The 13,471-nt window shown below is 41.2% G+C and overlaps 2 protein-coding genes across 19 annotated transcripts in view; one reads left to right on the top strand and one right to left on the bottom strand.

The window, feature by feature from the left end:
* BABAM2 (BRISC and BRCA1 A complex member 2) overlaps nucleotides 1-13,471 on the bottom strand; it is a 478,104-nt gene that overhangs the window by 419,249 nt on the left and 45,384 nt on the right. For 5 of the 17 annotated variants that reach the window (XM_086326095.1, XM_086326108.1, XM_086326101.1 and 2 more), the window contains exons 1-2: nucleotides 8,427-8,495; nucleotides 4,985-5,136 (exon numbers count right to left, since the gene is read on the bottom strand). The exons of 1 other annotated variant lie outside the window; for it this stretch is intronic. In XM_086326095.1, coding sequence (XP_086182221.1) covers nucleotides 4,985-5,112 — 128 coding nt within the window. In that variant the 5' untranslated portion in view covers nucleotides 5,113-5,136; nucleotides 8,427-8,495. Of the gene's footprint in view, nucleotides 1-4,068; nucleotides 4,127-4,984; nucleotides 5,137-7,929; nucleotides 8,496-8,662; nucleotides 9,025-13,471 lie in introns of those variants that run through there. 11 more of the 17 variants (XM_086326096.1, XM_086326113.1, XM_086326099.1 and 8 more) reach the window with 11 other exon arrangements.
* The window catches only part of RBKS (ribokinase), a 101,195-nt gene continuing 96,605 nt past the window's right edge, over nucleotides 8,882-13,471 (top strand). For both annotated transcript variants that reach the window (XM_086326117.1, XM_086326116.1), the window contains exon 1: nucleotides 8,882-9,026. Coding sequence is in view for 1 of the 2 variants with exons in the window: in XM_086326116.1 (XP_086182242.1) it covers nucleotides 8,929-9,026 (98 nt within the window). In the remaining variant the exon portion in view is untranslated. The remainder of the gene's footprint in view (nucleotides 9,027-13,471) is intronic.

Raw genomic sequence — 13,471 nt, 5'->3', positions numbered from 1 at the left:
AGCAACTCCACTTTCACTTTTCACTTTCATGCACTGGAGAAAGAAATGGCAACCCACTCCAGTGCCCTTGCCTGGAGAATCCCAGGGACGGGGGAGCCTGGTGGGCTGCCGTCTATGGGGTCGCACAGAGTCGGACACGACTGAAGTGCCTTAGCAGCAACAGCAGCAGAGCAACTAACACTTTCTCGGGGCAGCAACTCCCTTCTAGACATGAGGCTAAAGAAGCTCAGCCTGCCAGCTAGAGAGTAAAGCAGCCAATCTGAGATCAGTCTTCAAAGCCGACAACACTCATCTTTCAAAACTGTTCCATTTAGTAATCAACTACCCTGAGTATCTATTTTTAACTAAGTAATGAAATTCAGAACATGGACCCAAAAAATGCAACAGGTAATTGTGGGTGGATGAGATGTCATAGCAGATGCCCCAAACACAGCCATGTGCCAGTAAGGTTGAGTCACTGTGATGTGCTGAAAAAAGATATTAAGGCTCAGCTGTCACAGGTTGCAGTGAGCCCTCCCCTGCTTTCCTCTCAGGCATCATTCCAGAATGTGGAACACTTAGACATCTTTGAGATTAGCAAATCACTAAAAAAAGACAAAATATAGCGTTTTACAAATAACACATGCTTGTGATCAAATTAATATAGGGCAGAGAGCTAATAAACGTTCAGTAGGCTCAAGGAATAATTCCCTAACATTAAAAATTCAGCCCCTCCAGGTCTCAATATAAATTCCACCTAGAAAAGTAAACCCAGTACTGTAACACACTTGACCATAATCTCTAAAACCAACTCATTTGTCAGGGAATGTCATTTAAAAGGATTATGCATAACAGAATTTAAGTGAGCAACTCTCAGACCAACAAACATGTTCTGAACCACATGTCCAAACTACTCTGATCCCCAAACAGAGCAACTGCTCTGGGAAAACAGTTAATGCATTCATTCATTCAACCTTTACTTACTACATTAGAAAGACACCATGGTAGAACTTACAGAGGCATTCTGCTCAGTTCAGTTCAGTCGCTCAATCGTGTCCGACTCTTTGCGACCCCATGAACCATAGCATGCCAGGCCTCCCTGTCCATCACCAACTCCCTGAGTCTACCCAAACCCATGTCCATTGAGTCAGTGATGCCATCCAACCATCTCATCCTCTGTCGTCCCCCTCTCCTCCTGCCCTCAATCTTTCCCAACATCAGGCTCTTTTCAAATGAGTCAGCTCTTTGCATCAGGTGGCCAAAGTATTGGAGTTCCAGCTTCAACATCAATCCTTCCAATGAACACCCAGGACTGATCTCCTTTAGGATGGACTGGTTGGATCTCCTTGCAATCCAAGGGACTCTCAAGAGTCTTCTCCAAAAAAAAAAAAAAAAGAGTCTTCTCCAACACCATAGTTCAAAAACATCCATTCTTCTGCGCTCAGCTTTCTTTATAGTCCAACTCTCACATCCATACATGACTACTGGAAAAACTATAGCCTTGACTAGACAGACCTTTGTTGACAAAGCAATGTCTCTGCTTTTGAATATGCTATCTAGGTTGGTCATAACTTTCCTTCCAAGGAGTAAGTGTCTTTTAATTTCATGGTTGCAATCACCATCTGCAGTGATTTTGGAGCCCAAAAAAATAAAGTCAGCCACTGTTTCCACTGTTTCCCCATCTATTTGCCATGAAGTGATGGGACCGGATGCCATGATCTTTGTTTTCTGAATGTTGAACTTTAAGCCAACTTTTTCACTCTCCACTTTTACTTTCATCAAGAGGCTTTTTAGTTCCTCTTCACTTTCTGCCATAACGGTGGTGTCATCTGCATATCCGAGGTTATTGATATTTCTCCCAGCAATCTTGATTCCAGCTTGTGCTTCTTCCAGCCCAGCGTTTCTCATGATATACTCTGCATGTAAGTTAAACAAGCAGGGTGACAATATACAGCCTTGACGTACTCCTTTTCCTATTTGGAACCAGTGTGTTGTTCCATGTCCAGTTCTAACTGTTGCTTCCTGACCTGCATACAGGTTTCTCAAGGCATAAAAATATTTTTTGTTTTTATACAGAGGCATAAAAATATTTTAAATAAGAATCCTGTCCTTGATACTGACAGCCTAGCAATGGAATTTGGAAACACACATAATCTTACATAAGGTAGAGAGATTTAGTTACCATAAGAGAAAGAAAAGTGAATTGCTATTTAAAATTAAAAAAAAAAACAAAACTTACTTTGCATAGATTCTTGCCTAACTCGTCCTTTTGTGAGTCAGACCTAGAATACAAAAACCCTGGTACCTCATCTCTTCAAGAGCAAGTAGCTATTTATGGTAACAATACTGGCTCTTGTGATCTATAAAAATTAGTCTCCTCATTTTAAACATTTGAGTTAAGAGAAATTCCAAACATGGATCCCAATTCTGATAACTGACTGAAAAATCAAAGTGTCTGTCACTCAGTCATATCCGACTCTTTGTGACTCCATGGAATCTAGCCCTCCAGGCTCCTCTATCTATGGAATTCTCCAGGCAAGAATACTGGAGTGAGTAGCCATTTTCTTCTCCAGGGGATCTTCCAGACACAAGGACTGAATCCAGATCTCCCACGTTGCAGGTAGATTCTTTACAGTTTGAGCCACCAGTTGGCTGCTGGTCTAAAAGAAAGGGAAATGCCAAAAGCAACACACCAAAAAAAAAAACTATTTTCTCTAACTCTGCCATTGTTTTGCTATAGAAACTTCATGAATTCATACTTTGGTTGAAACACTGAGGAAAGAATTATTAATGAGCTTCAAAAGAACTTTCATGAATCTTTCGGTTAAGTACTACATAAAAGGCATCAATAATGCTCTAGATTAATAAGGCTTTTCACATCATTTTATCTGTAGCTGGTTTGTTAATGTAGGTAGAGATAATTTTATTCCTTTTCTAAATCTAAAGAAAGTAAACTCCATAAATACTACAAGTCATTAAACACCCTTTCAAGTATTTTTTACAGACTTAGTCCAGACAGGGCCAGGTTTAGTTGATTCATTTCAAATTAATCATCAGATCCACTATTTGTACCTAAACACTCAACTAAACATTCAGGAATTTGGGAGCACCAAAGAGGGAGTCTACAAAGAAGAAGTAAAGTGACTTTATCTGGGTGAATCCAACTGTGCTCTCAGGATACCAACAAAAGAGTAGGAAGTTCAGGTTTATGTGCTTTACCATCTGACATAAACCAGCTCCCAGTCCTCTGCCATCAGTCCTGTCACATCTTCAATATCTCTGAAAAGAATATTTGTGACAAACTAAAGAAGAAAGATCTTTTTCCATGTCCTATCCATTCAAGCCAGTAAATAACCCTGGGTACACAGGTTTGTCTTTTTAATATCAACTTTAATGAGAGATAATTCACAAACCATAAAATTCACCCTTATAGGTGCATAAATCAGTCATTTTTAGAATAATAGAGAGTCATGTACCATTACTACTAATTTTAGAACATTTTCATCACCTCAAAAAGAAACCCCTACCCACTGATTACTTAAAAAGCATAGTACCATTCCAATGAAATGTCCAACTAACCTAGTCTTCTCTATCTTACTTATATCCAGGTCTTCAGCTTAGTCAGAAAATAGCAAGATTTGTAGAAAGTAAAAATAAAAGACCTTTTAAAAGAAGAGCTAAATCAAGAATGTAGTATCTCTAGTAAGAAAATGTTCAAAAAATGATGGGGATATGCTCCAAAGACAACTTGACAGAGCTCCCAATGACAAAGGCTAGAACAACTGAGCGAAAGAATTAATGAACACAGTTCATTGAGGATTATGACTCTAAGAATAAAATAAATGCCTCAAAATTCATACTGATATAAATAAACAGATAATTGGCAGGGAAGGGGTAATGCTTCTTTACAGAAGAATTAAATGACTAAGTATAGGAGGAAAAGGGAAATTAAAAATCACTCTTATCCAAGAACTACTGTAACAATTATTGCAGGCAAGAACCATTAATGGAGGTTGAAATTAACAGACAAAAGTAAGATGAGAAACAGAACATCTGCACAATGTCAAACACACTGCACAATGTACTTACTAATTACAAAGGGAAAATCAGTTTCACAGTGGCAAAACCTGGTACACACAATCTTAATGATGTACTGAAAATCATACATCCCTTCTGTAATACTGAGGGCGGGTATCAGAGTGAGTATTTCTCACTCTGATAAAAGGAAAACATTAGACAAACCCATATTGAGCAATATTTTACAAAGTAACTAACCAATGCTATCTTTAAAAGCTTCAAAATCATGGAAGACAATGAACGACAAGAACTGTCACAGATTTGGAAGATAAGGTACACATCACAACTAAATGCAATCTGTATCATGGATTGGATTCTGGACTGAAAAAGGACATTAACAGGAAAACTGGTAAAATTCAAATAAGACTTATAGAACAATTATCAGCATGTAACAGCATTAATTTTCTGTAGCATTTTTGTAACTATTCTTTAAGTAAATCTATTTCAAAATAAAAAGTTGGTTTTTTTTAATGCAACATTTCTAGGCATGAGATATTACTGTTTCAACTCCATTGTGAAAAATGACTCATTTTGGACTAGCAATTATAATTTTCCTATTAGGAGAGACTATCAAATAATGTCAGATTCACAATCTCAAATCCCAACTCTTACAGTGCATACTGAATCACAGAACAGAGAACAAGAAAACAAGTCAATGATGAAAAACACACTAGCTAAAAACCACATGGCACACTGTTAACAAAGAGATATGCCTTAATCACACACACACACACACACACCATTCTGATCATGAGGCAATGGCCCACAGCACAACTAAATAACCTGAAACATAAAATGTCAACAACTGGACAAAACCAACTTAACACATAAGGGCATGACTTGATGAATTTTTGTGGTGTTCAACTTTTACAAGCCTGGTGAGAAAGGTCTGTTATGAGGAAATGGATGAATTGCTTCTGGTACATACCCCGATTTCAAGTCAGTTATCCTCAAACAGTTTGTAGCATCCAGTCCTACTTTCCCATTACGGACCACGCTAGATATGAACGGGGAGAGCATTGGAGAAATTCGGTTCAAGGCCACTTCTGGAGACATTTTAACTTGCCTTGCAAATCACCACTGAAAGAAGAAGGAAAGAATGATGATCAGAATATCCAAAGGAACTAGACATAACAACCTTCCTGGAAACTGGTGCAGTACACAGAAGTGTCTCCTGCTTGATACCTCATCTCCTGTCTTATGGTAGCCTCTTGCACTGACCCTCCAAAAGAGCCTAGCTCACTATTGCTCGCCTACTCAAGACACAGACTTTGCAGGAGGAGCAGCAACCCCTGAAATCTAACTGCCTCCCCCTTTTCAAAGCCAGTTTCTGTGCTGCCACACTCTACTTAAAAGCTGCTCTACTCTGTCTTACAACTGGCAGGTCCTTCCTTCTCAAGAAGGGTTTACTGACAATCCTCTCCCCTGACACAAAAAACACACATGCTGCTAGGTTAGGAGTCCCTGCTCTGTGTCCCCACAAAGAGAAAGAACTTGATTGATAAAACTGCAAAATTTCAGAAGAAGCAAATATACTTGCAATTATTACAAGGTATTTACTTGTAGGTGTATTTACTGATACACCTCTTTCTTATTTCCCCTCCACAGTATAATTACCTGCTTAGTGATCTATTCCCTGCAGAACTGTCTTGACTCTCTAGTGTTTAACAGAAGTACCTAGTACACCATAAGCATCAAGAAGCATCTTTTAATAAAGATGAATAAGGAGACAAGAGCTACAGAAATATTTAGGTATGAAGAAAAGATATTATGCCCTCAAAAAATCTTGTAGAAAATAGCATATGTGAGATGTAGCAAAAATCTAGGTAACCATTAAATCATGAAAACACACACCTATCCAGATATTAAGCAGCACAAACTATCATAGATCTAAAAGTTTTTGACTCTAAGGCACTAAGAAATTCTTACACTTGAAAATACAAAAGTAAAACCAATAAATCATCTCTAAATTACTTGGAAACCCATGGGGCTGGTGGAGGGAGTACATGAATTCCTCTTAATAGATTTCTAAATGAAAGCCTCCACTTTCAGAGGTGAATAAGTCAATTTAAATGATCATTTTCTTCCTCAATCTGAAAGGATAATCCCACATCAAAAGCAAATTAATTTCCTGCAAGTTACAATTGCAAGTAAATGATGTGCTCATTCTAGTTTTCATATACTATGCCCTATGAGGATTTACAGCTCCCTGATAAATGCTGAAAACTAGTACCCATTTTAAACATTTCAGAGCAATAAAGGGCAAAAAAATAAATAACAATCATAAAAACAAATAACAAAAAACCCACTGTGACCCTACATACTGATGACACCCAAAAGTATCTCTGAAGTAGAAAAAGCTTTATACTTTAGTGTTCAAATCATCTTTTCTGCAAATATAAAACAAGGTCCTCCTCTGACCACTTAACAGATGGCCTCCCAGCACCATTTCAATATGTCATCACAAAATAAGAGTAAACATCTAATGCACTGTATTATCAGTCATAAAAATCAAGTACATTTTATAACACTTTATCACTTATAAACAGCTTCCATAAACATTAGTGCACTTGACCTCCACAATTCTGGATGGTAAGGCATATATTAGAATTCCCATTTTACAGATGACATAACTTACAATTTGTCTTTGAATAGTATACTAGACCTATTATCCCTTTGAAGTCTATTTTTTTTCCTATTTCTGCAACATTTCCACTTTTATTTCTGCTTATTGATGTCACAGTTCTTGAAAGGATGCTTATCTAGATCATATGCAAAACAGAAATAGTCATTTTGGATAAAAGCAAAAGGACCTTACTTACACTACAAAATTATTCTTCCATGTGTTTTCCCATAATACCTATTATTATTTCATCACTCATTTCTATGAAAAATGGAAACAGAACCAAGACATTCTCAAAATCTACTGAATATCAGGCACTATACTACCCATCTCTAGCTGAAATTTCATTTACTTCCCAACAACTAACACATCCTCTGTTTAATATTACTGTTCCCATTTCAAAGATAATAAAACTAATGTTGAGCAAGACTAAGAAACTTACTCAAAGTCACAAACCTACCAAGCAGGACTGGAATTTAAATCCAGATCTCCCTCAAAGTCCACTATACCTAACTTCTTCTCAAATAAATACCAAAGAGAAAAGCATCAAAGTGAATTTGTTTTTTTAAAAAAGTATACATCTAGTAAAATAAAAAAGTCATGAATTTAGACTAACGGTTGCTTGACAAATAGAAACAAATTAGACTAATGTTGGCCTACTGCTGAAGCTGGCCTAAGTGATTCACTAGGTAAAATGCTACAGGGAACAAACCTGCTCCAGAAACCAAACTATACTTAAGGTGACAACACCCCATCCAATTCAGCAACTGTCATGACCTTAGAATGACACCTGAAGGAATGAATCTGTCTTTGTTTCCTGAACAGCCATAATACTATCTTTTGACAGTGCAAGATTTTATGCAGCATTAAAATGTTACAAGCACAGCTGCTGTGACTTCTCTAGACAAGTGGGGGGGGGGGGGGGGCGGGAAACCTGACTCCAAAATCAGAGGTCACCGAATAGCGTTCTTTGGCTTCTGAGCGGGGTACACAGATGTGGGATGATCTCCCAGTAGTATTTTTTACACAACAAAGCACAATAATCGTTCCCAGATAGGCAACAATTTACTGTGGCCCGTTTCCCTTGAAAGCTAGTTGTGAAATTTCTATTTCCTGATTTTGACGTGTAATATACAGAAGGAAATGCAGAAATACAATTTTTACAGAGCTTTGCTGCCTCAAGATAGGGTCACATGAGGTACTTTAATGGGCAGTCTGGGGAATACAAACACGTCTAAAGCATCGTCTACCTTCTCGCAATTAAGATGGGATGACAAACACGGAAACACGTGCCCAGCTTACGTCATGGAACGGAAAGGGGTGGCGTCCTGATGCGTCACGTCGACGTCATACGGCGCACGAGGGAAGTACACAGGGGAAGTAATTTCTCCAAGGGGCAGCATTCAAGAAAAACAATCAGCTCGAACCCAAAGAATGACCACCCCGCTCTAAAAGGGGACACCTTCTCCCAAATTGTAAGATCCCCTAATCAGGCAGGAAAAACCAAAGAGTCTTGAGCTTAATCAGGAACCAGGGGGCGGGCTAGGTGTGGAGAGAGAGCAGCCTCTGGCCTTGGGGGCTCGTTCTTGAGGGGACCAGGGTGACGGGAATGAGTAGGGCATCTTTGGGACAGGGGCCTTCTCTATAGGAAGAGAAGGCGAGCCCTGGATATATGTAAACCACGGTCCTCAGCGCCACCTGTGCAACTCGGGATCCAACCTCCCCGCACCAGCCCCAGTCCAGGTACCTGGAACTTAAGTCGGATCGGTAACCGGCGACTACGTGGGGTACAGGTTACCCGAGCGCGCCCCCGACCGACGCACCAACCTGCGCGCGCACCGCGGGCCGGATGCGTGCGCGTCCCCGGACGTCCCGCCCCGCCCCGCCCCCTCGGCGGCCCTGGAGCCGGGCGGCGTGCGCGTCCCCGGCCGCGCCAGGCCGGGCGCTCGGAAGGGCGTCCCCCTAGTGCCTGAAAGTTCGTACCTCCGCGCCTACCTCGTGCGCGGCGAGCTGTGCGGAGTCTGGAACTCGTAGGATAGCTCTGCTACGAGAGGCTGTGCAGGAAGATAATTCCTGGAAGAACTGGGGGCAGTTGGTGGATGGGGTTATTTCGGGCACCCAGGTGGGCGACCCACCCGGGCGTCCGGAAGGCCCGCGTCGTTAGGGAACGTGGGAGCGGCGTCTCTGGTTACGGGGTGGGGCAAAGGTTAAAGGGCAGCGTCCAGGTTGGATACTGCCGATTCTGAGCAATGGCCGCGTCTGGGGACCCTGGGAGGCAGTGGCAGGAGGAGGAGGCGGAGACGGCGGCGGTGGTGGTGGTGGGTTCCTGCATGACCGACCTGGTCAGGTTAGTTCGGGACCAGCGCGCAGAAGCTGCGCCTCCAGCGAGGGGCGAACTGTGCTCTCTCTCCTCTCTGCCTTGGAACTAGGGCTTTGGGGATGGAGTGTTGACTTGGGATGTGAGCTACTCAGTCTGTAAAGAATCTGCCCGCAGTGCGGGAGACCCGGATTCGATCCCTGGATCGGGAAAATCCCCAGGAGAAGGGAATGGCTACCCACTCCAGTATTCTTGCCTGGAAAATTCCATGGACGGAGGAGCCTGGCGAGCTGCAGTCTATAGAGTCACAAAGACTCGGACACAACTGAGCGACTAGCCCACAGATTTCCGCAGCCCGCCTCACGTGCCTCGATAGGGTAGAAGAGGCAGGTTTGAGTTTGTAAAGGTCATTGTCAGATGAGGGAACATAAAGGCCAGCGTGTAGTGAAAGCTCTCGTTTAACTAGGAGCGCCTCCAAAGACCTGCTCCTATTTTCTTGACTACGCTGCTAAACCTGTTCCCTGGCTAGCCGAGTGACTTTGGCCAAGTCATTTTATCTCCGAGAATGTGCCCACTTAATAGAGTTGTTTTTTGCACACTAAATGGAGGAAAGTGTTTTGAGCTGTAACACTATCCAGGTTGGGTATTATATGTGTGAATGTGTAGAAAAATGGGTGGAGCCGAAGCCAAAATTTTAGGCAGTCATCTTTCACCATATTGATTGTCAGCTTTCTTGCATTTCATATTTACCGCTTATTTTTCAGTGTTAAGAGTAACCATAGGTTACCCATGGCAAACCAAATGTGAGTCAAATTAAAAAGCCAGTATATGCAACCATTTTAAAGTCATTGAATAAACAAAATATGCTAGATGAAAATTGTTGAGTTAGGGCAGTGAGACTGGATGGAGAGATCGTTACAAGATATCTTTTTTTTTTTTTGAATGAAATCGCCTTTTTGATTGTAAAAGTAATGTTTATTTAAAGAAAAAAAAAAATGTTCCAAGAAAATCCTACCATTTAGATTGCTTGAGTTTAATTTTTTGGTGAGTGGCTTTTCAGATATACTGCTATTTTTATATTATAAAAATAAAAAATGATCACACTACAGTAAGACCTTATCTGTCCTGACACCTTGCCTTTTCAAAGGACAGCTGAGAACCTGGAAATAAGTATAAAGGTCTTGGGACCAGCAAAATTAGTCACCAAATCCCTGCACTAAACCACCTGTGATTTACTTAAAAACTAGTTTTAGGGTATTCACATAACTGACTAAATCTTACATCGTTTACAATGTTTATAAGCTAGGTTATCAAATTTCCAGACTGAGATTAGAAAGGGGGAGAGACTGCCAGGGGCAGGTAGTAAGTACAAAAAAAACCCTGAAAGTGAGGAGAGTGTATCAACAAGCAACAGAAGAATTTTAAATGCCAAGATCCTGGAGAATTGCCTGGCAGTCCAGTGGACAGAACTGTTGCACTTTCACTGATGTGGACCTGGGGTTGGAGTCCTGGTTCAGGAACTAAACACCCCACAAGTCGTGCAGCTCAGCCAAAAAGAAAAAAATGCCTGGAGCCTTTATTTTTCCACAAATACTTGAGCTACCTTGTGCCAAGATGAATGTTTTTCGTTTAGTGACGTAAGAAAGTTCAGTCTAGTTTTGGACATTTGATGAAGAGGCCTACACATCTTTCTCTAGAGCTGGAGTCAGCAAACCTTTCTGCAAAGAGCCAGATAATGTTTATTTTAGACTTTTTGAGCCACATAGGGTCTAAGGTCATATATCCCCCACACACACCTTTTTTTTTAACATGTACAGAATATAAAAAACTACACCTTACAATGGAGAAGGCAATGGCACCCCACTCCAGTACTCTTGCCTGGAAAATCCCATGGATGGAGGAGCCTGGTAGGCTGCAGTCCATGGGGGTCGCTAAGAGTCGGACACGACTGAGCGACTTCACTTTGACTTTTCACTTTCACACATTGGAGAAGGAAATGGCAACCCACTCCAATGTGCTTGACTGGAGAATCCCAGGGACGGGGGAGCCTGGTGGGCTGCCGTCTATGGGGTCACACAGAGTCGGACACGACTGAAGCGACTCAGCAATAGCAGCAGCAGCAGCACACCTTACAAACAGCCTGCAGGCCATAGCTTGCCAACTGCTGTCTAGAGCATTACTCTAGTAATTGATGTTATTAGTCATGACTCTTTTCAAGAGAAGGGAATATGGTAATCATTAAATTGTATATAAAAATGGGGCATGAGTTTTACTTTAGATATAGTTCCATCAAATATATTTAAAGTTTAGTTATTCAATACATAAAGGACTAAACCTTGAGACATCTGAAATAATTCATTCTTTAGAAAATCCATCTAACTAAAATTTTACCATACTTCTATAGGGGAAGTAACAGAAGAGAAGGAAAGCTGAACAAGTTCCCCATGCAATCTACCTGAATAAGAATGTCAGGGTTAGAATTCAGAGCCCCCTCCTTGTTAAACTAAGTAGAGCTTTCTGTGAAGCTTGACTATTACACATTAAAGACAATTATAGTTACTTTCTAAAATGAATACTCTTCAAACTTTGGGGAGGGGAGGGTCTCAAAAGCCCATGTTAGCATCTATCAGCATTTAAAAGCTTATTTCAGAGCTAGAGAAATTTAGAGATTATTTATCCCAGTCCTTCCCTATACTTATAGGTGAGTACAGTGAGATCCAGAGAAGAAACTCTTACATTGTGGATAATCTTTGATCTCTCTTCTCTTGACATTTTCTTTTCTTTATAAGATACCCAGATTTCTATTCTTCACATGAATTGCTGGTAAATTTCCCAGGTGGTGCTGGTGGTAAAGAACCCGGCTTCCAATGCAAGAGATGTAAGAGATGAGGGTTCAGTCCCTGGGTCAGGAAGATCCTCTGGAGGAGGGCATGGCAACCCACTCTAGTATTCTTGCCTGGAGAAGCCCCTGGACAGAGAAGCCTGGCAGGCCACAGTCCATGGGGGTCACAAAAAGTCTGACACAACTCAAGTGACTTAGCGCAAGTGTACACATGGACACACACACACATATACTCTCCCACAATTTTTCTAACAGGTTTCTCATGGTTTCTGATTATTGCTACTTCTGAAGATCTTTACAGAATACCTGAGTATAGGATTTTTACTTAAAGCCTGCATCTGTAATAAACTTGGGTCCAACTTTGCTTGTATTTTTTTTCTATCCCTTCCATTAACAAATTACCAAAAACCTAATGGCTTTAACAATACAAATTGACTACTGATAATTCTGGAAGTCCAGAAGTCTGATACCGGTCTAACTGGGCTAAAATCAAGTCTTTTATAGAACTGCATTCCTTTCTGGAAGCTCTAAGGGAAATCTGTTTTCTTGCCTTTTCTGGCTTCTAGAGGCTGCTCACATTCTGGCTTATGGCCTCTTCAGCTCAGTAACTGGCTCAGTCACTCAGTCGTGTCCGACTCTTTGCGACCCCATGGACTGCAGCACACCAGGCTTTCTTGTCCATCACCAACTCCCAAACCTTGTCCATCGAGTCGGTGATGCCATCCAACCATCTCATCCTCTGTTGTCCCCTTCTCCTACCTTCAATCTTGCCCAGCATCAGGGTCTTTTCCAGTGAGTCAGTTCTTTGCATCAGGTAGCCAAAGTATTGGAGTTTCAGCTTTAGCATCAGTCCTTCCAGTGAATATTCAGGACTGATTTCCTTTAGGATTGACTGGTTGGATCTCCTTGAAGACTCTCAAGAGTCTTCTCCAGCACCACAGTTCAAAAGCATCAATTCTTCTGCACTCAGCTTTCTTTATAGTCCAGCTCTCCCATCCATACATAGCTACTGGAAAAACCATAGCTTTGACTAGATGGACCTTTGTTGGCTAAGTAATGTCTCTGCTTTTTAATATGCTGTCTAGGCTGGTCATAGTTTTTCTTCCAAGGAGCAAGCGTCTTTTAATTTCATGGCTTCAGTCACCATCTGCAGTGATTTTGGAGCCCCCCAAAATAAGTCTCTCACTGTTTCCATTGTTTCCCCATCCATGTTCAAATCCAGTAATGGTCGGTGAAGCCCTTCTCACATAGCTTCACTCTCACACTCACTCTTCTGCCTCCCTCTTCTACATTTTAAGTACCCTTGTGATTTCATTGTGCCCAAATGGATAATTCAGGATAATCTCCTTATTTTAAGGTAGCTTATTAGCAGCCTTAATTCCCCCTTGCCATGTAATATAACATATTCACAGGTTCTAGGGATTAGGATGTAGACATTCTTGAGGTGGGGGTGGGGCATAATTCTGCCTACCACAGTGATTAAAGTCAAAAAATCTTATAATATGTAGAGCTTGGAGGACCACTGAAGCCTATCAGTCCATCCTCCACATTTTACAGATGAGGTAATTAAGAGAGGTTAGATGACTCACCCCAAATCATAGAGCCAGTCAGTGGGAACCTGGGTTTCTCAACC

Source organism: Bos grunniens, chromosome 11 (genome assembly GCF_055505025.1).
Source record: "Bos grunniens cultivar Pamir isolate PY7600 chromosome 11, Bosgru_T2T1.0, whole genome shotgun sequence".
Taxonomy (NCBI): domain Eukaryota; kingdom Metazoa; phylum Chordata; class Mammalia; order Artiodactyla; family Bovidae; genus Bos; species Bos grunniens.
This window is presented reverse-complemented; position numbering and strand designations above follow the sequence as displayed.